This window comes from Syngnathoides biaculeatus, chromosome 7 (assembly GCF_019802595.1).
Source record: "Syngnathoides biaculeatus isolate LvHL_M chromosome 7, ASM1980259v1, whole genome shotgun sequence".
Lineage (NCBI taxonomy): Eukaryota > Metazoa > Chordata > Actinopteri > Syngnathiformes > Syngnathidae > Syngnathoides > Syngnathoides biaculeatus.
The window spans coordinates 8,558,787-8,579,591 of record NC_084646.1 but is presented as its reverse complement, the minus strand read 5'-3'; the positions used below and the strand labels follow the sequence as shown (position 1 = coordinate 8,579,591).

The window sequence follows — 20,805 nt, the reverse complement described above, 5'->3', positions numbered from 1 at the left end:
ATGCAAATCCGAACAAATTAGCACTCGGTAGCGAGCGAAGGCGGAGCCCCGGGGAGCGAGCGATTGTCGCCACGGCGATCGGCGGCAGCTCCCTTCAATCGGCCCGCTGGGCCGCGGTGACGGCGTGGTGCGAGGCGACCCGGTTTCCCGCGGTTGCGTTATAACGACGCCCCGTTGGGCGCCCTCTCCGAGGGACGGCGTCTTTTCGAGTGCGAACGCGGCGCCGGTTCACGGACCACAGCCTGCTGTGTTCAAATCGACTGGGAAGTCACATTTTTATCTTGTTTTATTGATTTTACGAGAAAACGCTGTTATGCGACAGGGGCAGGAATACGTTTGATGAACGCTCATACACGTCTTGGCACAGTTTTACGCCGGATGCCCTTCCTGCCGCAAACCTCTGCTTTTATCCGGGTTTGGGACCGGCCTACAGGACGCACAGGAATTGTGCCCCCCTTCGGGCTCCAGACAGTCCAAACAAGCAATCAAATCAAGTCAGCACATAAAATACAAAATTCACATACTACCTAATCAATGTTAAAGTTAAAGTCAGATAAAAGCAATCAAATAAACACAGTTAGCACGTAAGGTACACAAATCACATAATACCTGTGTGAAAAATATAAAGGATATGGCGATTTAAAGGAAAAGGAAACAGATCGTCAAGCTAGTAGCAGCTTAAACAGGAGGCTCTGACCAGCCCGATCGTGATTGAATAAATCCTGCCAGTTTTGGACCGAATGTTGTGAACACTCGACGAGGGACGCTCCTGGCGACGACTTCAGTGGACTAAAACCACCATCTGTGCAACCTTTGTACCAAACTGGAGTCGTATCGTTCGCGTCGAAGCTGCTCGGCCCAAGTTAGCCCAGCTTAGACCGCTAACAACAAAAGCGTCCGTTTTCCAATATTTACTGAGGAGGAGAACGTCACACGCTAGTATCTAGACGTCCTGCAAAACCTACGTATACAACGAGGATAGTGAATACGAATAAGAAGTTGGGCGAGTGGAAACGCCAACTTCTTAACTTGCTTATCGGCCTAGTATTCCTTAGTTTAGCTCGCTAACACGTTTGACGCGTTTGTGATCAATTCGTGGATGTTGAAGAAACATCGAACGTGACTAACTTCATAACTTGTACGACGAGGGCCGTGAGGACTTGGGAAATTTTACAAGTTTTGTCTTACTACCCAAATCGGTGCCGTATCGTTCGCGTTGAAGCTGTTCGGCCCAAGTTAGCCTAGCGCGCTAACGGTATTACCTACGTAGAGTATAGAACGAGGTCCAAACATCAATCGTCGACTCAACCTCATTAGAGGGACAGCCAAAGTTGGACAGAACAGACAGATTTCGATGGTTTGGACATGTCCAGAGGTGAGAGAGTGAGTATGTTGGTAGAAGGGTGCCGAGGATGGAGCTGCCTGGCAAAAGAGCGAGAGGAAGACCAAAGAAAAGGTTGATGGATGTGGTGAGGGAGGACAGGAGGACAGTGGGTGTTAAAGAAGAAGATAGAAGATGCACGAGATAGGCTTATAGATGGAAAAAGATGACACGCCGTGGCGACCCCTAACGGGACAAGCCGAAAGGAAAAGACGAAGAAGAGATGGCGATTTAAATGATATGTGCATGGACGGGATTCAAACCACAGTGGCCCTCACTCTAGTAGTGGAAGGTTGAGTCCACGTTCGATGTTTGGTCCTCGTTGTATACTCTACGTAGGCAATGTTGTTAGCTCGCTAGGCTAATTTAGGCCGAGCAGGTTCAAAGCGAACGATACGGCACCAATTTGAGTACTAAGATGTACTAAAGATAAGACCCGTTAAATTTCCTACGAGTCCTCACGGCCCTCGCCGTACAAGTTATGAAGTTACTCCCGTTCGATGTTTCTTCAACAGCACGGTTTGATCACAAACGCGTTTGGTTGTTAGCCAGCTAAGCTAAGGTCAATGCGAGGGTGGATAGGGATGGATCCAAATTGCCGTTACCGTTCACAAACCTGAGATTTTGCGTTTTTTTTTTTTTTTTGTTTTGTTTTTTTTGGGGGGTGGGGTTTCACTTATATCTTGACTTAAAAACTTTGTAGTTTTTCGCTTTAGGAGCCTACTTTGCCATTAGCCAGGGGTTCGACGCCATCTTGTGTTATCTTCAAGCTAGGCTAGCTTCCGCAAGAAAAACAAAACGCGCCGATGGGCAAAGTTTTCACCAAACTTGACCACCTTTGCGTCCCGTTCGAACTCACCCACTATTTCGATCGACTCTTTGTTGTAGAGTTTCTTGTTCCAGTAGAGCATGCGCAGGAAGGGGAAGGAGGAGAACAGGACCAGGCATATTCCCAGGAACATGTAGCCGGTGAAGTTGGCAAAGTCGATGCCCTGCGGGAAAAAAACGTACAATGGAGTGACCGGGGTCACGTAGGGGCACGGCGCAAACGATTGTCAGAGAATTTCAGCGCTTTCTCGACGTCATATGTTAAAGCTGCACTCTTCGACCCTTTCATTTTTACATTTTTTGGACCAGGAAAAGCAATTATTTGAAAAATATATGCCTTTGCACATACATTACTTCAATATAACCTCATACGGTCTTTTTCATTTGACTTGTAGCTGTATTTATCAGACAGTTATTTCTGTTCCTTTCCTCGCAAGGAGCTTTTCGCCACTAAATTGGCGCAAGGTATGCTAGCGCGACGGCTGACCCTAAATAACAATTTCCGTCAGATTGTACGGGCGGAACGCGGCACGACAAATAAACGGTAAGTCAGTCGTTTCACTCGGAAGCATCGATTACGGGCAATTTCCAGGAGGAACGAGCCGTTCGGCTCTAAATTGGAGCCCGGCTAATGGACAGCAACGGGTGACGCTAAATCAAAGTGCTTTGGCGCTTGCAGCGAGAGAATTTGCGGCTGGGACATTGCACGGGAAATAAACGGGAAATCGGTCATTTTGTTCGGAGCCGTCAATTACGGAGTCTTTTCCGCAGATGAAACATTAACAAATGGCCAGCACTAAATTCAAACTATGACTAAATTGTGAAGCTTTTGGAATTTTCAGTGGTGAATGTTGGCAGCGATTCACATTTCGCTAGTCAGACAATTTTGTCCATTTCCACCTGACGTACGTACTTTGGCGAACCGCTCCCGGAGGAACAAACATTCGGATTTGCCAGATTTGGAGGAGGTTTTGGAGTTTATGTGAAGGAATGCGCCAACAACGCTTTGGCAACGCTCCCTGCTTTCAATGCAGATCACAATATCATCCGCGAACATCACGGTCCAAGGGGACTCCAGTCTAACCTCGTCTCTCAGCCTATCCATTACTACCAACAGGAAGGGGCTCAGAGCGGATCCCTGATGCAGTCCCACCTCCACCTTGAATTCTTCTGTACTATTGTAACATATTTCTCCGCCACACCGCACAGCCATATGTATTGGAGAAATGGATATCGCTGATTTGTGAAACTTGCCAATAAATTCCTGCAATTACAAACAATGTCGACCCGAGTCTTTTTTAAAATACAGGAGCCAAAACTGAATTGGCGTTGGAAAGAACCTCGGATCATCTTCTCGTTCTCCGAGCAGTTTGCCAACGGCGTCTGCTTGCCGGCTTTACATTTTGGCCCTTTGGCGAGCGCGCCGGCCGTCTCCGCTCCGTTGAGTCCAGCAACTGAGAATCTCGCCGCGCCGCCGTCCAGTTTGTTTTGGCGCCGCTCACAGAAGAGCAGTGGGCGGGGGGCGGTTGTGTTGTGGCTGCGCTCTGATAAGGATAGTTTGTGCGTGCATGCGCAGTTTGCTCGCTTGTTTGTTTGATTGTGTGTCGCGGGGGATATTTCGGGACCCAATCCAGAGATAGAACCGGCGACCCGGCTGCGGATCGTGCGTCGTTGTTGTTGTTTAGACCACGTCCGCGTGTCCTTGTTTTTACATATCATACCGCGATGTATACGAAACCAGCCCCTCATCGAGCCCTCACTCACTATTGGTCTGTCCATTGCATCGGTGGGAAGTACTTAAGTACTGTACTTAAATAGAGTTTTGAGGTATCCGTACTGTACTTGAGTATTTATTTTTCTGTTGATTCCCTACATTTGGAAACAGAAATCATGTCATTTCTTCGCCACACATTGTCAAAAAAAGGATTGCGTCTTTCACCGGAGTACTTAAATCACTGCTGAATCTATTTTTTACTATTTTGCGACCACGTGACCTGACGCCCTCGCAAGAGTGCACAGCGAGGACCGAGAAAGTTGACCGCGGCTGAGCGCCTACTTGTCTGCGCAGGTCCTGATTGGACACGATGATGACGTTCGGCGGGTCGCCCACAGCTGTGGCCGCGCCGCCGATGTTGGTGAAAATGACTTCTGCGATCAGCACGTGTCGGGGGTCCAGATTGAGCACCTCGCACAACCTGCAGCGCAAGCCACACGGGAATAAAGACATCGGCCACGACTGACGGGTTTACTTTGTTACTACTTCACTCCACATTACTGTGAAAATGACGCGGAAACCCTAAAACTAATTCCGTAACATTATGTACTGTAATTTCTCAAGTATAATGCGTCCTGAAGTATAATGCACACCGCCAAGGTGACCTAAAAAAAAAAAAAAAAAAAAAAAACACAGAAAAAACCTTCTACCAATGTATAATGCGCACCACCAAAGTTGACCTAAAAAAAACCCCAAACAAACAAATCAGGAAAACCCTTCTACCAGTGTATAATGCGCACCACCAATTTGCTGCTACCCATATGCTCAAAATATTGGGAATTATCTGTATTTATATTAAGTTCTCGCCCTCCATTCGGGTACAATCTGGAGCAGCTTTCACTTTGGCGTCAGGTGGCTACCAAAACAACATTAGCTCAAACTACGTAGAAACGAGAGTAATGAGCACATTTAAAAAAAAAAAATAAATAAACATTTTCAATTGCGTATGTCCCCATGACACTCGTACTGCGTAGTTTGACCTCACATTGTTTTTATAGCCACCTGAAGCCACTGAGGCGAGCTATCGTTGTTTAGGACTGCGGCGCCAGTGCCGGGTTGGCGGCGTCATCGGCACGAGTGATGACGCGTTCCTTTTAAAAGCAGCTGCACAACCAACCGTTGTCGTCGACATTTTTTTGTCTAAGTTTATGAGGCAAACGGCGGCACCTGATGGTGACGGGGGTGAACAGCATCATGGTGGTCACGTTGTCCAGGAAGGCGGAGAGGATGGCGGCGATCAGGCACAAGATGATGATCATGGGCCACACGCGGCCTTTGGAGAGGCGGTAGGCCTGCCGGGAACAAAAACAAAAATGGCCGACCAAAGTAGTAAAAACGAATGCTTGTCAAATTTGCGGTTTAATCCACGGAAAGTTACCGGTACATTTCCACGGCATGTTACAACATGTTTTACAGCAGAAAAAGAAATTTTCTTTGCCGCTTATCCTGACGAGGGTCACGGAGAGTGCCGGAGCCAATCCCGGCTGTCAACGGGCAGGAGGCGGGGCACACCCTGAGCTGGTCGCCAGCCAATCGGGGGGCACATCGAGACAAACAGCCGCACCCACAATCACACCTATGGGCAATTTAGAGAGTCCAATTAATGTTGCATGTTTTTGGAATGTGGGAGGAAAGCGGAGTGCCCACCAGGAGAGAAGCCACGCAGGCACGGGGAGAACATGCAAACTCCACACATGGGGGATCGAACCAGGATCCTCAGAACTGTGAGGCCAACGCTTTTTGCGGCACACAACTGAGCAAAAAAACCCACAAAAAAGTGGACTCACGGGTTTTTGATACTAGTGCCTCCCGCCATCTAGCGGAAGAGCATTATAATTGTTCGGCCTCGCACGAAATTTTTGTCATATTTCATTTTTTTGACAACACATGATAAGATGTTCTTGTGTCAATATTGATTTTTGAGATTATACATATTTTCTATCTAAGATTTCGTCTCACATCAGCCGTTCGGCGGACGAGGCTCACTCATTTCCCCCGTGGCGTCGAAAGGACACATTGGGCATATTCGGGATTAACGGGCAAGCGTTGGCGACGCGGCGCCGTCCTTGACGAAGGCCCGCTCGAGAAATCCAATTTACACTCACGGAATGCGAGCCGAGAGCGGCTAAAAGCTTCGGCGCGGGGGACAAAAAGGGAAATGCTTGATCCGGGGCCAAAGTGTGATGAGGTCGCGGCGACCTTTGACCTTCCAAGACGGCGGACGTCGACGAGAACGGGACGTGGTCGCGCGGCGCACTGGGGGGGAAAAACCGCCCCGGCGGGCCGTGACCTACTTTGCGGACGCCGAAGCCGGCAAATGTCATCCGTGGCGCGGCTGGTAAAATGTCAAACGTGCGAAGAATCGCGCGCCGGGCGACGGCCATCTTGCGGTCCGGAAAGGAATGAAAAAGATGGACCGGAACCAACCTTCACGGCGCAGTAGTCGAAGAAGCCCGTCTCGGAGAAAATGGCCACCAGCACCATCTGCCACAAACGCAACAATTTACACACATTTATCATACAAGTCCCATTGAAACGTTTGATTTCAATTGGTATGATTTAATTTTGTTTAACAGTCCAGGTTCTCCTTATTCATTTATTCAGACTTACTGCAGCTAAATTTTTTTTTTTTTCATTTTATTCTAATTTCTCGTCATTTATTTTACTCTCACGTTTTTACTTAAGCAAAACATCATTTAATTTAATGATTTCATTTCAGATTGATTTAATTTCATAGCCCTGTTTTTTAATACATTCAAGCTTCATTTTTTTGACTGAATTTTATTTTATTGAATCTTTTGATTTGATTGTATTTTTAATGGAATTTTATTTCACTATTTTAGTCCGAGTAAGCTATCCCTTAATTTGTTTTTACCACAACAAAATATTTACTTTGTTCTATTATTATTATTTATTTGGATTAGATTTCAAATGGAGTTTATCGCGCTTACTTTGTTAAGGCTTCAAGCGCCGAAATTAATTGTATGTAATTTTCATTTTTTACAGATTTTTTTCTTTTCATTTTATTTGATTAAAACTGCACTGATCTACTAATATTGATATATAGTAGATATATAATATTTGTTGGTTTCATTGATGGATTAATCCGGTTCCAATTTATTGCTTGATTTGTGTATTAATTTCAGTGCGTTCCATTCAACGGAATATTCCGGTTTCTGAGGCTTCTTTGTTTTATTTTCATTTTAGTAAATTGCTGAAATCTCAATCCTTGTCAGCGGTGACATGTGCTGCATTAATCATTAATATTAGTCTTGTTATTTATTTTGAAGCGCATCTGTGTATGGCTCTGAGCAATCGTCATGATTCATTTCAACGTTTGCGCCCGTATCCATGGCGACGAGCCTTTCAAAAGGAACAACAACGGGGGAGCGCGGGGGACGGAAAGGCGGCCGGAACCCCCGCCGCGGTGGTCTCACCATGCCAAAGAGGAGGGCCAGCGTCTCGTAGTCGATCCATTCCGCTACCTGGACCAGACTTGGTCTCTGCGGGAGGGAAAGCAACGGCGAGTGCCAAGCGCGTGAAAACCCGTCACGCGAAATGTGCAAGGCGGACACGGACAAATTGCAATTTTTCAATTTGGTCGTCCGATTGCCAAATGAGATGAAATTAGCTTGAATTTGGACCGCCAAGGGCGCGAGGATGCTTTTTTTTTTTTTTTTTTTTTTTTTTTTTAAATTGGAGGGAATATGGAATGAATAATAAAGTACACAGAAAGTTGTCTTTGTGTGTACCGCCACGAACGCGAAGTTCAGCGGACTTACGTCGCCGATGACGGCCAACGCGGACAAGGCGGCCAACGATCCCAACATGGCCGCCAGAGTGCGATGGACGATCTGAAAAATACAATAATACAGTACCGTACAGTAAAATATACAATCCAAACTCACATTCCACCGGTTGGAAAAGATAATAATGGAGAAATAATTTGTACTTCTACTACTACAACAACCTTCACTACAAATAGTGATGATCTACTATGAGTACAACTGGTACATCTCCTGTTACTCCTCCAATTATTGTTTTTTTCTGCTACATCTACCATAATTTCCGGCCTACAGAGCGCACCTTACGATAAGCCTCACCCAGTACATTTGTAAACAAAATACCATTTGATAAATACATAAGCCGCACCTGTGTAAAAGCTGCAATTCGAGATATTTACAAAGAAAGACGGTACACAGAAAGAGTTTTCAAAGTTTTAATACCTTAGCTTAGCTTAACATAGCAACAACACGGTAGCACGAACAGGGCTGGTTAAAAAAAAAAAAAAAAAAACGCTACGCTAGCAAAGTGCTAACGCTAGCGCAGCGCTAACAGGGCCAGTTAAAAATAAACATACCAGTAAAAATCCCTGAAACACGACAGTAACACAGCAGCAACACGCTAGCAGAGCGTTAACGCTAGCGCAGCGCTAACAGGGTCGGTAAAAAAAAAAAAAAAAAAATACATACCGGTAAAAGTCACTTCCTTGGCACATATATTCCACCGGTCTCACTCTTACCCTTTCTGCTCGAGTGCCCCCTTGCGGCCGTTAGAAAAAAATGCCCATCACAGCATAAGCCGCGTGTGAAAAAGGTTGTGGTTTGTAGGTCGGACATTACGGTACTATTTTACTATTTTATTATTATTAATAATTATTATATATATACATTTTATAACAGTTATTTTTAATTATTATTAATCTTACTATTTTACTACTATGTAAGCGCCGAGTTATTTACCAAAAGTGACAAAGAAACCCTGGGCTTTTCCGCCCGTTTTCCCACCTCGGAGATGATGAGGACGTAGACCCCCGCCAGGATGACGCCGGCGACGGCCACCTGCGTCTCCACGCCCACGTAGAGCGGCTGATGCGCGATGGAGAGCGCCAGCGCCCGCTCGTCCGTCGTGAGCGCCTGCACGGTCACCAGGATGGGGTCGCTGCGTGCCGGCGGCCAATTTGGGGAAAAAGTTGGGCAGAGCTGGTCAAAATCCTTCCGAAATTGATGAAAGTGGGGAAAATATACAAATACCTTCAAAGTGTACTTAAGTAGGGTAAGGGAGTATTTGTACTCGGTTACTTCCGCAAGGAGCGCGCGTCGTACCTGCTGAGCATCTCAAACGTTTTGGTCAGCAGCAGCTGGTCGTTTCGCTCTCTGTGCAGAGGAATTGTCCAGTTGTAAAGCACCTGCAAAATAAAATGAAATCAAATGAAAATAACATAAAATAACATAAAATAAAAAGTTTCAGGTGAGTTTGGAAAGAATATTTAAAAAAAAAAAAAAAAACGATTATGGAGAAACCACAAGAAAAATGAGGTGCAAAAAAATTGCACATTACGGCAGAGTTTATCTTAATATTGTGACTTTTCCCAAAAATGCACATATTTTTCCTCAATTAAATTTCATTGCATTGTGACTTTTGTAGTAAAGTAAGACACTATTTTTAATTTTGCCATTTGAACCTTGAAATTTTACAAATTGGTCTCAAATATTAAGAACATTTAAAAAAAATTCTATATATATATATATATATATATACATACATATTTTTATTTATTTATTTATTTGTAGTTTTGGTCTCGAACATTTTTTTTCTGAAAAACATAAAACTATATATTTTGTCTCTACTACTTTACTGTACTTTGTCTCTAAGAAAATGCACAACCTTTCTGAGAAATAATTCATTTCATTTTGTCTTTTATCCGGCAAATCGGCAACTTTTTGTTTTTCCTCAAGCTCGTCCGACGAATGAAAATATCCAATTTTTTCCTTCTAAAATGCACAACTCTTATCTGTGAATTAAAAGACTACTTTCACCCTATTTTGATTTTCGACTTTTTTTTTCTCTCAACTTTCATCTTGACGACATACGGCGGTACCCTCGATAGTCCGCAGCCGGTTTGCCGCCGTTTCGGTTCGCAACGGGCGCCGCCCCGACCCCGCCCACCTGCTGCGCCCTCCTCCTCCGCGGGCCCGGCGGCTCGATCTGCTCCACCCGGACGAGGACCAACTCCCGGTCGGCCGGGTCGGCCGGGCCGCCGCCGCCGAACGGGCCCCCCACCTGCAGCCTCAGCAGAGCGTTGTCCCGGAAGTCCGTCAGGTTCATCGCTGGCGAGCGATCGCCCCCGTCAAGGAACGAATACCGGCCTCGTTCTGGGTGCCAGGGAATTTTTGGGGGGGGGGGATTTTAAGCGGATACAGAAGCTGTCGCTTGCCGAGACGGCAAACATCCTCCGAGGTTCGTCCCGGTCGGGGTACATGCTGAAGAACAGCTGGAAGGACGACGACAAGGGTTGATTACAAGGTTTTCGTGCAAAAAAAAAAAAAAAAAAAATGAAAAATACAAAAAGAAACACAAGAGCTGCTCGTTCCTCACGGAAGGGAAGATTTTGTGACACACTCACTCACACTGCACAGAACCACAAGCGTGAAGATGGCGGCCACCTTGGAGACGCGGAAACAGCATCTGGGAACAGGAAATGAGTGAAGGAGTTGAAAAAGGTGGGAAAAAAATCAGTCCAAAGATAAAAAGAGATGAATGAGCAAGAGAAATAAAAACAGGATATAATGATTTGCATATCACGTTCAACCGATATTCCATTGAACACACGACCAGCTTCATTGGCGCAGTTTGTAAACAACACACGAGGAATTTGGAGCCGCCCTAGTTCGACATACTTATTGAGTACGAGAAACAGCAGACAGGATGCGGTGGGTCCAGTAGGATCCTGCCCGCTCTTGTCCTAGTTCAAGTGGTGTGCAAGTCCTCAAGCGTGGGTAAGACGGTGCCGACAATTTGTTCTGATTGTCCGTTGCGGTTGTAGTTTGTCCTGTTTTGTGGCAGCCCCAAAGCAGATTGTGTTTCTTCAGCAGGTACATCCTTGGCTGGGATTTTTTTGGAGGATGGAGTTGATGTTCGTCTCCCACTTCAGGTCCTGTGAGACTGTAATTCCCAGGAACTTCGAGGTCTCGACGGTTGACACTAGACAGTCGGACGGGGGCAGCAGTGGCGAAGGATGCCTCCGGAAGTCCACAATTATCTTTACAGTCTTCAGAGGGTTCAGATCCAGGCCACAGGAAAAACCTTCAGGCTCTCCACTTCCCGTCAATACGCAGACTCGTCACTGTCTTGCCCGGTGCTGATGCTACGTGTAGATGATGTGGTGTACCCCAGCCTCACCCGTCAGGACGTCGCAGATCCGGAGGAGACGCTGAGCTGGAGAAGAGGAATTCAGGACGATGGAGTTGAATCCAGAGCCGAAGTCCAGGAACAGGATCCTCAACTAGGTTCCCACGCTGTCGTCTAGCTGTTTAAGGATGCGGTGCAAACCCGCGTTGACTGCATCATCCACAGACCTGTTAGCTCAGTCGGCAAACGTGCACTGGGTCCAGCTGGGACTTGCGACGCTCATGAGGTGGTCCAGCATGAGGCGTTCAAGGGACTTCATGACCACAGACGTCAAGGCGACAGGCCTGTAGTCATTTTGACCCCGAGATTGCAGGTTTCTTTTGGAACGGTATGATTGATGGTGGAGCGTTTGAAGCTAGCTGGTGCTTGACAGAGTTCCAGAGACCTGCTGAAGATCTTTGTGAAGACTGAAGAAAGTTGGTGGGCGAAGACTTGGAGGCAGGACAGGGACATGAGGTCTAGGCCTGCTGGGCTGTTAATCTTTTGTCGCTTGAAGATCCGCCTCACTTCCCGTTCACGCAGAAGTCGGCGGTGCCACCAGGTGGACGGGCGGGGTCAAGGTGTTCTTTCCAAATCTGCAGTCAAATCCGCTCAGGTCGTCGGCTCGCCAACGATTGGAGTCGTCGTTATCGTCGCTTGTGATTCGTTCGCGATTGTAACGGCGGCCAGTGACGCTCGCCCCATCTTTGCTGGTCAAGTTTGAACAATAAGTATTCATTTAAATGGAGGTTGAACTTGATTTGCAAATGGTTGAATTATGTTTTTCATCGTTTACGTCGAACACAGTGCCCCAATTTGATCGGAACGGGGCCTCACTTGAAGCCGCTGGCGAGCTTGAAGCCGAGGCCGAGGTGCTCCAGGGCGTCGCTCCTGTCCGAGGAGTTGGACCGCAGCAGCGACAGGCCGGTGACTTCGCTGCCCAGGCGGTAACGCCGCTCCAGCTCCACGGCGCTGCTGTCCCAGGGCTCCTCGGCGCCGTAGAAGCCCGGATCGTGCACGGTCATGTAGGCCATGCTGCGGGCAAAAACGCGACACGCTGTCCCTGGAGATCCCGTACGCCACGTTTTTCTTTGTTGGTATTTGAAAACGCTCACCTGTCATCTTGCGAGAACCTGAGCAGAGGCGACCGTTCCGAGATGCTGGCTGAATTCGTCTTGCCGGTGAGAACATTAACCACGTTGAAATTGTGCCTGGGACAAAAAAACACAAAATGATCAGCAAACGTTCACAAATGGCCGCTTCCAAGCCAAAACGGGCAAATTGCTGCATTTTTGGGCCCGGGCGCTCGAGACGTTTTCCCACATGCTCACCAAATTATGCGCCAATCTGTCAAACTGCTGTCAGGGGTTCATTTTTATTTTTCCAGCGAGGGTCTACGGAGCGAGAAATGGTTGGTTTCGACCAAAATGGCCGACTTGTTCTATTTTGGAGCGTTGGTCCGTGAGACTTTTTTACGAATCTTGTTTCGATTTACATAATGGTCGAATTTTGTCGCTCGGTCAAATGGGTTTCGACGCTAAATGGGTGACTTTCGGTTGTGCTGTGTTCAGGACCCCTTGAAATACTTTCCAAAATCAACGTTGTCTCCTTTTGTCAAAGGACCAAAAAGGCTTTTTGGTGACGTGTGCCCACGACCGAGTTCTGCCAGACGCCGGGTCGCCCTCGAGAAACGACCCCCGACCTGCCGCTGCGTTCGGGGACCTGCGGGAAAGTGCGGCTGCGCCCACACACAATTGCGCACGCTGCATTTTCAGATCCCGTTCTCCGTTTTGTTGGTATCGATTGATGTGTATTTTCTTTGGCTGCTAATGACAGAAACTGAATTTTAATAGCGTGGCCTGGGATGGGACTTGCGGAAGCGATGTTGTCGGGTTAAGGTTAGCACAGTTTCGATGAAGTTCTGGACCGATGGGGACCAGGCCGGCGCTCACCCGTCTTCTTGGTGAGCGGGCACGAAGCCGTCGGCGTGGATGACGCACTGGCCCGCGGGCAGGCCGGCCGACTGCCGCTGGAGCTTCTGCGTCTCCCGCCGCTCCGAAATTCCTTCCAGCAGACGCAGCTCGCCGAAATTTCCCGCGCCCTGGCGGACGGGGACCGGCGCCTGGGACATCTCCAGGTCCAGGTTGCTTTTGTTCTCCAGGTACATGCCGACGCTGCGGGAGGACGCAGAGCAGCGATTTAGGAGACGCGTGACGTCGGTGAACTCCCGACGCCACGTCTCGTATAAAAATGTTGCTTTGGCGCCATCGTGATCCCAATGAACTATGTCGAACTGAGCGGAAGAGTTTCGTTTAGTCAGGCCGTAGCCTTGTCTAATAGACAAAGTCCTTTTGTGTAGGCTTGTGACCCCTGCAAGCAATTCCGACCAATTGTGAGAGGGCTTGGTCCTGTTCACTTCTCGACCTTTCAGTGAGTCTTCCAGTCTCTCTGTTGAAACATGCAGATGCCAGAAACGAATTACATAACTGCAATTCTGGAAATTCGGCCCCCGAAGTCGGTTCAACTGCGTGTCGTGCACATGTAAACTCACCAAAAATTCTAAAGTAGCCATGCTGGAAAACCCACAGGAAGTTAATTTGGCCACCATCGCACTCAATTGCACATTTTGGAGGATTGACACAAAATGCAACCCGGATGCCAAGTCAGGGCAGGATTTGGTCTTGCAACCGGGCATTGAGCGATTGAGCACTGCACGCCGAAACCAGGACCGTGTCGAGACCCGAAGCGGAACCACAAAAACATCCATCCGTCTTCTTTTGCCGCTCATCCTCACGAGGGTCGCAGGTAGCGCTGGAGGCTATCCCAGCTGTCAACGGGCAGGAGGCGGGGTACACCCTGAACTGGTCGCCAGACAATCGCAGGGCACATGGAGACAAACGGCCGCGCTCACAATCACACCTTGGGGCAATTTAGAGTGTCCAATTAATGTTGCATGTTTTGGGGATCTGGGGGGAAACCGGAGTGCCCAACCGGAGAAAAACCCACGCAGGCACGGGGAGAACGTGCAAACTCCACACAGGCGGGGCCGGGTTCGAACCAGGGTCCACAGAACTGTGAGGCCAACACTTTACCAGCCGAATCACCGTAATGTAATTGTCAATGAAAAAGCATCTTGCGACAGAGGGAGGAAGGAGATGTCACTTCGCAAGTCGCTAGCACGCATTTTGGCGACAGACCGCATGCTAATCTATTCACAGGTAAGCGTCAAATCGTAAACGCAGTTAAATATGGCTAGAAAATACAATATAAGTATAGCGAATATACTGCATTTGTATGGCTTGGCGGCGCCCGACCGGGTCTCGCTTCGTCTTAAAAGCCACGAATGGCTCACCCGTCAGTTGCTGCTCATGAAAATTAGCCGGCGAACTTTGAACGCTGCGCGCCAATTCGGTCGCGTTGGGCAAAATGGAGCAGCAAACGGCGAATGTTTTCAGCCGTCACGTGACCCAAAAATACCAGAGGGGGGCGGGGGGTGGCGGGGGGACGGTAAATCCGAGACACCGGCTGAGCTGGTTCGGGTCAGCGGAGCGGGCCGGCTCCGTCGGACACGCGCTCAGGAATCCGACGGGATTATTGCTCACATGCGCGCCGAGCGGCTCTCTCTTGCGGCGCCGTTTTGCCTCGCCGGTTAGCCCAACGGTGGAGTGAGCGTAGCTTTTCTGACGGGTGACGTTAGCTGTTGTTTCCCGATCCCCAAATTAACGTAGACAAATTCTCAGCCGGCGATCTGGGCTGAAGCTCAGGAAAATGCTATGCGGCCTTCCGAAATGCTAACGCCGTGCTATTTACATGCCGTGTTATTGTTATTACTTTCGTTATATTATATGTTTCATGTTATCAGAGCATTAGCGTTCGTCATTTTGCGTACATTTTTGTGGATTGATGCAATGCCGCTGTCGTGAAATGCTAACGTTACGCTACTAGCATGCGGTTGCTGGGCCGCGCGTTTGGTTGTAATACCGCAACTCTCGCATCGTAATCCATCAATACTGCGCAAAAAAGAAATTTCATGGAACATAATACAGGTCAGGTCGTCTCTGGAGGTCTGCAGAGAAACCCAGATCGGACCTGACCTCCCACACGGCTGCTAAAGGTCAGAGTTGCCCCCGAAACCGAGACTCGACGCAACGTGCTCGTGGCAACGGCCGTCAGTTTCGCGTCTGACGTCTTCGCCTGCCCCGGAACGGCCTCGTTCCAGTTCATGTGACGGCCATGAAAGAAGCCTTTTGTGGCCGCCGCCTGCCCTCGAGCAACACAAACTGCTTTCTTAACAATTTTACACTCTCTCTCGCTCACTTACTCCGATCACAGAAGGATTATTCAATTTGACGCATTGTGACATACGACAGAAGTAAAAATACCTTCAAATGATTTTTTCGTTCCTTCCTGAATTTTGATAACTTGCCCTAAAGTGACCCAAAATATCTCTACACGTACACGCCTGACTTTGGCGTGGGTTCAATTCCCGCTCAAGACTTTGTGAAACAAGAACAACGTCAATCGGAATGGAGTCAAGACCACGACGTCGAGGAGTTCAGACCAATTTGAAACCAAAACTGGGACAACATGAGATTGAGTCTAGACCAAGATTTGGAAGAGGTCTCACACATTTTTGAGGCTCAGACCGAAGAACATGAGATCAAGACCAAGGCAGGGCAGGACTTGGTCAAGACAAAAAGTGATGCAAATCAAGACCGATGCAAGACCATGACAAGATCAGACCGGTTCTAGATCTTGACTTTGCAAAGTTCAGCCATAGACGGGGTCGAGTCAAGACCAAGACCGAGGGAGATCCAGACCAAGTCAAGACTTTGAGTGGTTCGTAAAAATTTGAGATCAAGATGGGAGGTGGGCACTCTTTTAAAGTCCACTTTTCAAAAATGTTAACAATGACTTCAAATTTTAGGCCATAATAGCAAAGATAATCATGAGATTAAAAAAAATGTATTAATGGAAAAGATGGTTTGCAAAAGAGCCCCCCCCCAAAAAAAAAACAAAAAAACTTTTAAGCCACCGTGAGGCCTTTTAAGCAATAAAAGAAACATCTGCTATAACCGCAAACAAAATTAGAAAACAAATCATAAAATATCATTTGGCGCACATAACAGTGAAGACATTTTGGCATTCAAAAAAGGTGAAAAATATCATTTTCCAGCTATTTTCTTTTCTTAGAAGCAAACGCGACATTTTGAATGAAAGCAACTGTTCCAAATACTCATGATAGTAAAATGAATTTTCAAAATACATTTCAGTGGAATATGTCTTCACCGTTAATGTTTCAAATGATATGAAAAATCTTTTTCAACTTTCCAAAGGGGCCCTTTTGAGCCACTTTGAACTCGAACTGGAATCGGATCGATACCTACGTTGCCCGAAGTTCTCCGAGGTGATGGCGTTCGCAGTTGGTCGTCTCCCGACTGACGAAGGAAGAAGAGGAGGGAGGCAGGGGGGGGGAGGTTTGGAGGGAGTTGGGTGGGTTTGGGGGAGGCAGGCCGGAGGTGTCGGCGTCTCCGGACGGTTCCCCGGCGCCCTGCTGAAGGAGAGCTCGGCCGCCGGGAGAAGAAGAAGAAGAAGAAGAAGGAGGAAGAGGAGGAGAAGGAACAACCTTCTGATAATAGCGGCTGAACACAAAGACCTTGGCCACCCCCCCCCAACCCCCAAGGCAGCCCCTTTTTTGCCCGTAATCCTCACGGCGCTTCTCCAGGACTGCATTTTTGCACTTTCCTCATGTTACTGTTTGTTCATTAAGTAATAACAACAATCATAATTTTAAAAATAAATGAATCCATTGAATCCCTGAACTAATGCCCCTGAAATTATTATTAATATGTTTTTTTGTGCTTTATGTTCTGTTCATGAATATATATATATAAAATTGTTGTGATCCATGCTTTTCCTAATTTTCATATCTTAGATTATTGCCAATGTTAGAATTAATTATAACTCCTTTTTTCATATTTTTTTTGGAGGGGGGAGGTTGTTTGTTTTGTTTTGATCTGAAAAAAAATTTAACCAGTTTATTTATTTTTATTTTTGGGAAATTCTCGCTTCTCCCGGACTGCATTTTTGCACTTTCCTCATGTTACTGTTTGTTCATGAAATAATAAGAATAATAATTTGAAATATAAATAAATACATTGACTCCCTGAACTAATGCCTCTGAAATTATTATTAATATGTTTTTTCTGTGCTTTATGCTCTGTTCATGAATATTTATAAAATTGTTGTAATCCATGCTTTTCCTAATATTCATAGTTTATATTATTGGCATTGTTAGAATGAATTATAACTCCTTATTTTTCAGATTTTTTTGGGGGGAGGGGGTGAGGTTGTTTGTTTTGTTTTCATCTGAAAATAAATTTGTGCAGTTTATTTTTATTTTTGGGAAATTCGAAATCATTATTCTTACTAAGAATATTTTTTTTCCCCCTTATTTATTTATTTTTTTTGATTGTTGAAATATCTCGACTGCGCTTTTAATACTTTTGTAAGGCAATTGAGTCAAGTTCACACATTGAGAGGCGAAGAAAGGTCAGACAGCTCCGAGCCCAAAGCGTGTGCGCACGAGTGGGTGCGTGTCGGGTGGGATTTCAGCCGCTAAAAGCCCGACGACGTCTCGGGATCAAAGGTCACGCGATCGGGTCCCGCACGTCCGTTCGTGTCGCTTTTTCCTCGTTTGACACCTTCAATGACGCGCATGACCTGATTTGGACAAAAAAAATATAAACGACGTTGACTGGAGGGGATGAGTTCATGTGAGGAAACATTCGAAGCCACTTTCTTACAAAAAAATAATAATAATAACATTTTCTGCATGAACAGCACAGCGCTGGCACAATAAAAATTGGTAAAATAATTTAATTCGGCAATTGCCCGCTTCGGAACGTGGGAACAAAAATCCGGAAGAAATATCACGATTGACTTTCGAAGGACTCCATTTTCTTTCTTTTGTTTTTTGTTTTTTTTTTTTTGTCTTAGCAGCATCGACAAAAGCCATTTTCCAATTTTGTAGCCATTTTCACACTGCCTGTAAAATGTTCCCCTTTTTTTTTTTTTTTTTTTTTGCCCGTCGACTCTTCAGCGCAAGAAATGTCAAGCAGTCGTGCGGAGGAGCAGTCGAATCTTCCATTCATCGGGGGCCGCTCGTTGTTAGAAATGAGTTGCAACAATGGGGCCCATTGAGTCGGGGACGGGTCACCTGCTCCGCACAGTCCAACAGGAGCGTCATGTGTTGGCCTCGGGCCGCTTGTGAAAACGCAAAAGAGTCCACATGGCGGCAGCCACTGGGGGAAAGGCCCGCCCGGTACGTGACGGAGGATCCGCAACGGGTTTTGCTCGTGCATCCCGTTTCATTATTTTGAAAATGGGATTAAGACGTACAAAGTCCGTCAGGAGAACGTCCGGCGCATTCCGGGACTGCCCTGCTGTGAAATTTCAAATAAAACATGCACGGAATACACTTGTGTGAGTTCTGTCACGAATCTCCGGTGCGGGGCTGGACCACAAATGCAGGAATCCGACACGAGGGCATGATGTTAGGCGTAGTTTTATTCAAAGCTGAAGTCAAACACAGAGTAACCAGTCCCAGAAGGCAGAGGTACGGAAACGCTAGGCTAGGCAGGATCCAAAAGACATGCAGCGAGGTCTGATGACTAAGAGACAAACTACGAACTAGGACTTGACTACGACTATGAAATATAAACAAAGACAGGACAGGACTAAACTATGGTGGCACAGAAACGCTGTGACGAGGATAGCTCAACATTTTCAGTGGTGGAGTTTCCAACTGTCAGTGGATGCAACTCACTAACTTAGGGCAACGAACTGGCAAATGCCAGTACCAGAGCAGTGGCGTGGTCACGCCCCTCTTGGCAGTGGCAAAGTCTTGCTCGTGACAAGTTCTGGCTGTCCTGAGATCAAATGTTACTAACGACATACCTGAGTGGAGCGGTCTACAATGTTGATTTATGTTCTCCCCGTGCCTGCGTAGGTTTTCTCCGGGTGGGCACTCCGGTTTCCTCCCACATTCCAAAAACATGCATCATTAAATGGACACTAAAATTGTCACTCGGTGTGATCGTGAGTGGGACTGTTTGTCTCGATGTGCCCTGCGATTGGCTGGCGACCAGTTCAGGGTGTACCCCGCCCGCCTCCTGCCCGTTGACAGCTGGGATTGGCTCCAGCACTCCCCGCAACACTTTTGAGGATAAGCGGCAAAGAAAATGGATGGATGGGTGTTTTGGTAGGAACTTCTGGTGGAAAATTTTGGAAAGATTTCTCTTGGACTAATTTGTATTTTTTAGTAAGACAAACAGAATTTAGACAGGGGTGTGTAGACTTTTCATATTCCCTCTAGACACAACCCAGTGACTAAAGGGGGGGGGGGGGGGGGGCAAGTGAGTTAGTTTAGTGAAAATGGGCAGACCCAGCTTTGGCTTTTACTGTACACGACGGCGCAAAATATTTTTTCATGTTTTGAAAAACACTTTTGACACTAATTGGGACGGCTGAAAACGAAATTTTTAGGAATTTAAAACCGCGGACTGAAGACGCTTGGCGGTCTTCCATATTTACGAAAAACACGTCGGCCTCGCCGAAAGCTCCGCGCCGACGCCTCGGATGCTCCGCGAAAAAGCCGCGTTTGGAAATTCGTAGCGAGACCAGAACGCACGTTTTACGTGACGTACTACGACGGGGGGTTGGGGGGGGGGGGGGGTGCCACTGACTGAACTCGGCGTCCACTCGCTGGCCTCCGGCCCGACTGTATGAGGCCACCTGACTCTCAGAAGCGTAAATGTACTCTCGGCCATTCTTCCTCAGGAAAAAAAAAAAGGGCACTAAGTCCACAAAGAATGCTATTGATTTTGAAGTCAAGCCTTCCCTCGTGCCTTTGAACTACTCAGAAACACAGCCCCCACCCCCCCCCACCCCCTTCCACCATTTTTTTCCACACACACACCCACGGAGGTGGGAGGGCCGGCAGGCTTCTTACAGTCATGCAAAGAGCGAGAAATGCGTAGGAATGGTTGCCCATGCACGAGGGGTCTTAAGATAATTGACGTAAAATAAAGACGAGGGAATCGCGGGAGATGATTTTGGGTCGCTACGTATGCCACCTGTTAACAATCTTGGTACGCTCACACAGTTTTACCGGACGCCCTCCGCGACGCAACACTTTGCATTTATCCGGGCTCGGGATCGGTCCCAGCTAAAAATTTTCTCTAGAACGTGCACAGAACAAGTTGTTCTATAGAACTTTGGCTTGACAATTTCTACAGAACAAAAACCAAACAGAATTCTATCGGATTTGGGTCCTAAATTTCGATAAAAAATTCTTTATAGAAATGTTCTCTAAATTTTTTTTAGCAGGGGTGTGACGGTCTGAGCGCTCCCCCGTGCTGAAAAGTCTCCTCGTGATGAGGGTACGTAGCGGACGCATACTGGGAAATCCCCCGGTCTCATCGTTCCCCTTCTTCTACATAGAGGGAGCCAACATACGTTATATTCTAACCTTGAAACAAAAGTTGATACAAAAAAAGATATACACATATATGTACGTTCGCCGTCTTCGTCTCCAACGTGAACGCTCGGCAACAAATTGTCGAATGGCACACGTCGAAACACGGATGGG

The 20,805-nt window shown here is 47.0% G+C and overlaps 1 protein-coding gene across 4 annotated transcripts in view; it reads right to left on the bottom strand.

Moving 5' to 3' along the window:
- The window catches only part of oca2 (oculocutaneous albinism II), a 32,124-nt gene that overhangs the window by 10,482 nt on the left and 837 nt on the right, over nucleotides 1–20,805 (bottom strand). For 2 of the 4 annotated variants that reach the window (XM_061825564.1, XM_061825566.1), the window contains exons 1-15: nucleotides 16,541–16,712; nucleotides 13,106–13,327; nucleotides 12,269–12,364; nucleotides 11,991–12,188; nucleotides 10,394–10,451; nucleotides 10,185–10,257; nucleotides 9,933–10,093; nucleotides 9,089–9,171; nucleotides 8,771–8,924; nucleotides 7,766–7,837; nucleotides 7,421–7,486; nucleotides 6,411–6,467; nucleotides 5,151–5,275; nucleotides 4,266–4,404; nucleotides 2,241–2,373 (exon numbers count right to left, since the gene is read on the bottom strand). In XM_061825564.1, the coding sequence (XP_061681548.1) occupies nucleotides 2,241–2,373; nucleotides 4,266–4,404; nucleotides 5,151–5,275; nucleotides 6,411–6,467; nucleotides 7,421–7,486; nucleotides 7,766–7,837; nucleotides 8,771–8,924; nucleotides 9,089–9,171; nucleotides 9,933–10,093; nucleotides 10,185–10,257; nucleotides 10,394–10,451; nucleotides 11,991–12,188; nucleotides 12,269–12,364; nucleotides 13,106–13,320 (1,630 nt within the window). In that variant the 5' untranslated portion in view covers nucleotides 13,321–13,327; nucleotides 16,541–16,712. Of the gene's footprint in view, nucleotides 1–2,240; nucleotides 2,374–4,265; nucleotides 4,405–5,150; nucleotides 5,276–6,410; nucleotides 6,468–7,420; nucleotides 7,487–7,765; nucleotides 7,838–8,770; nucleotides 8,925–9,088; nucleotides 9,172–9,932; nucleotides 10,094–10,184; nucleotides 10,258–10,393; nucleotides 10,452–11,990; nucleotides 12,189–12,268; nucleotides 12,365–12,484; nucleotides 12,576–13,105; nucleotides 13,328–16,540; nucleotides 16,713–20,805 lie in introns of those variants that run through there. The other 2 variants (XM_061825565.1, XM_061825567.1) reach the window with 2 other exon arrangements.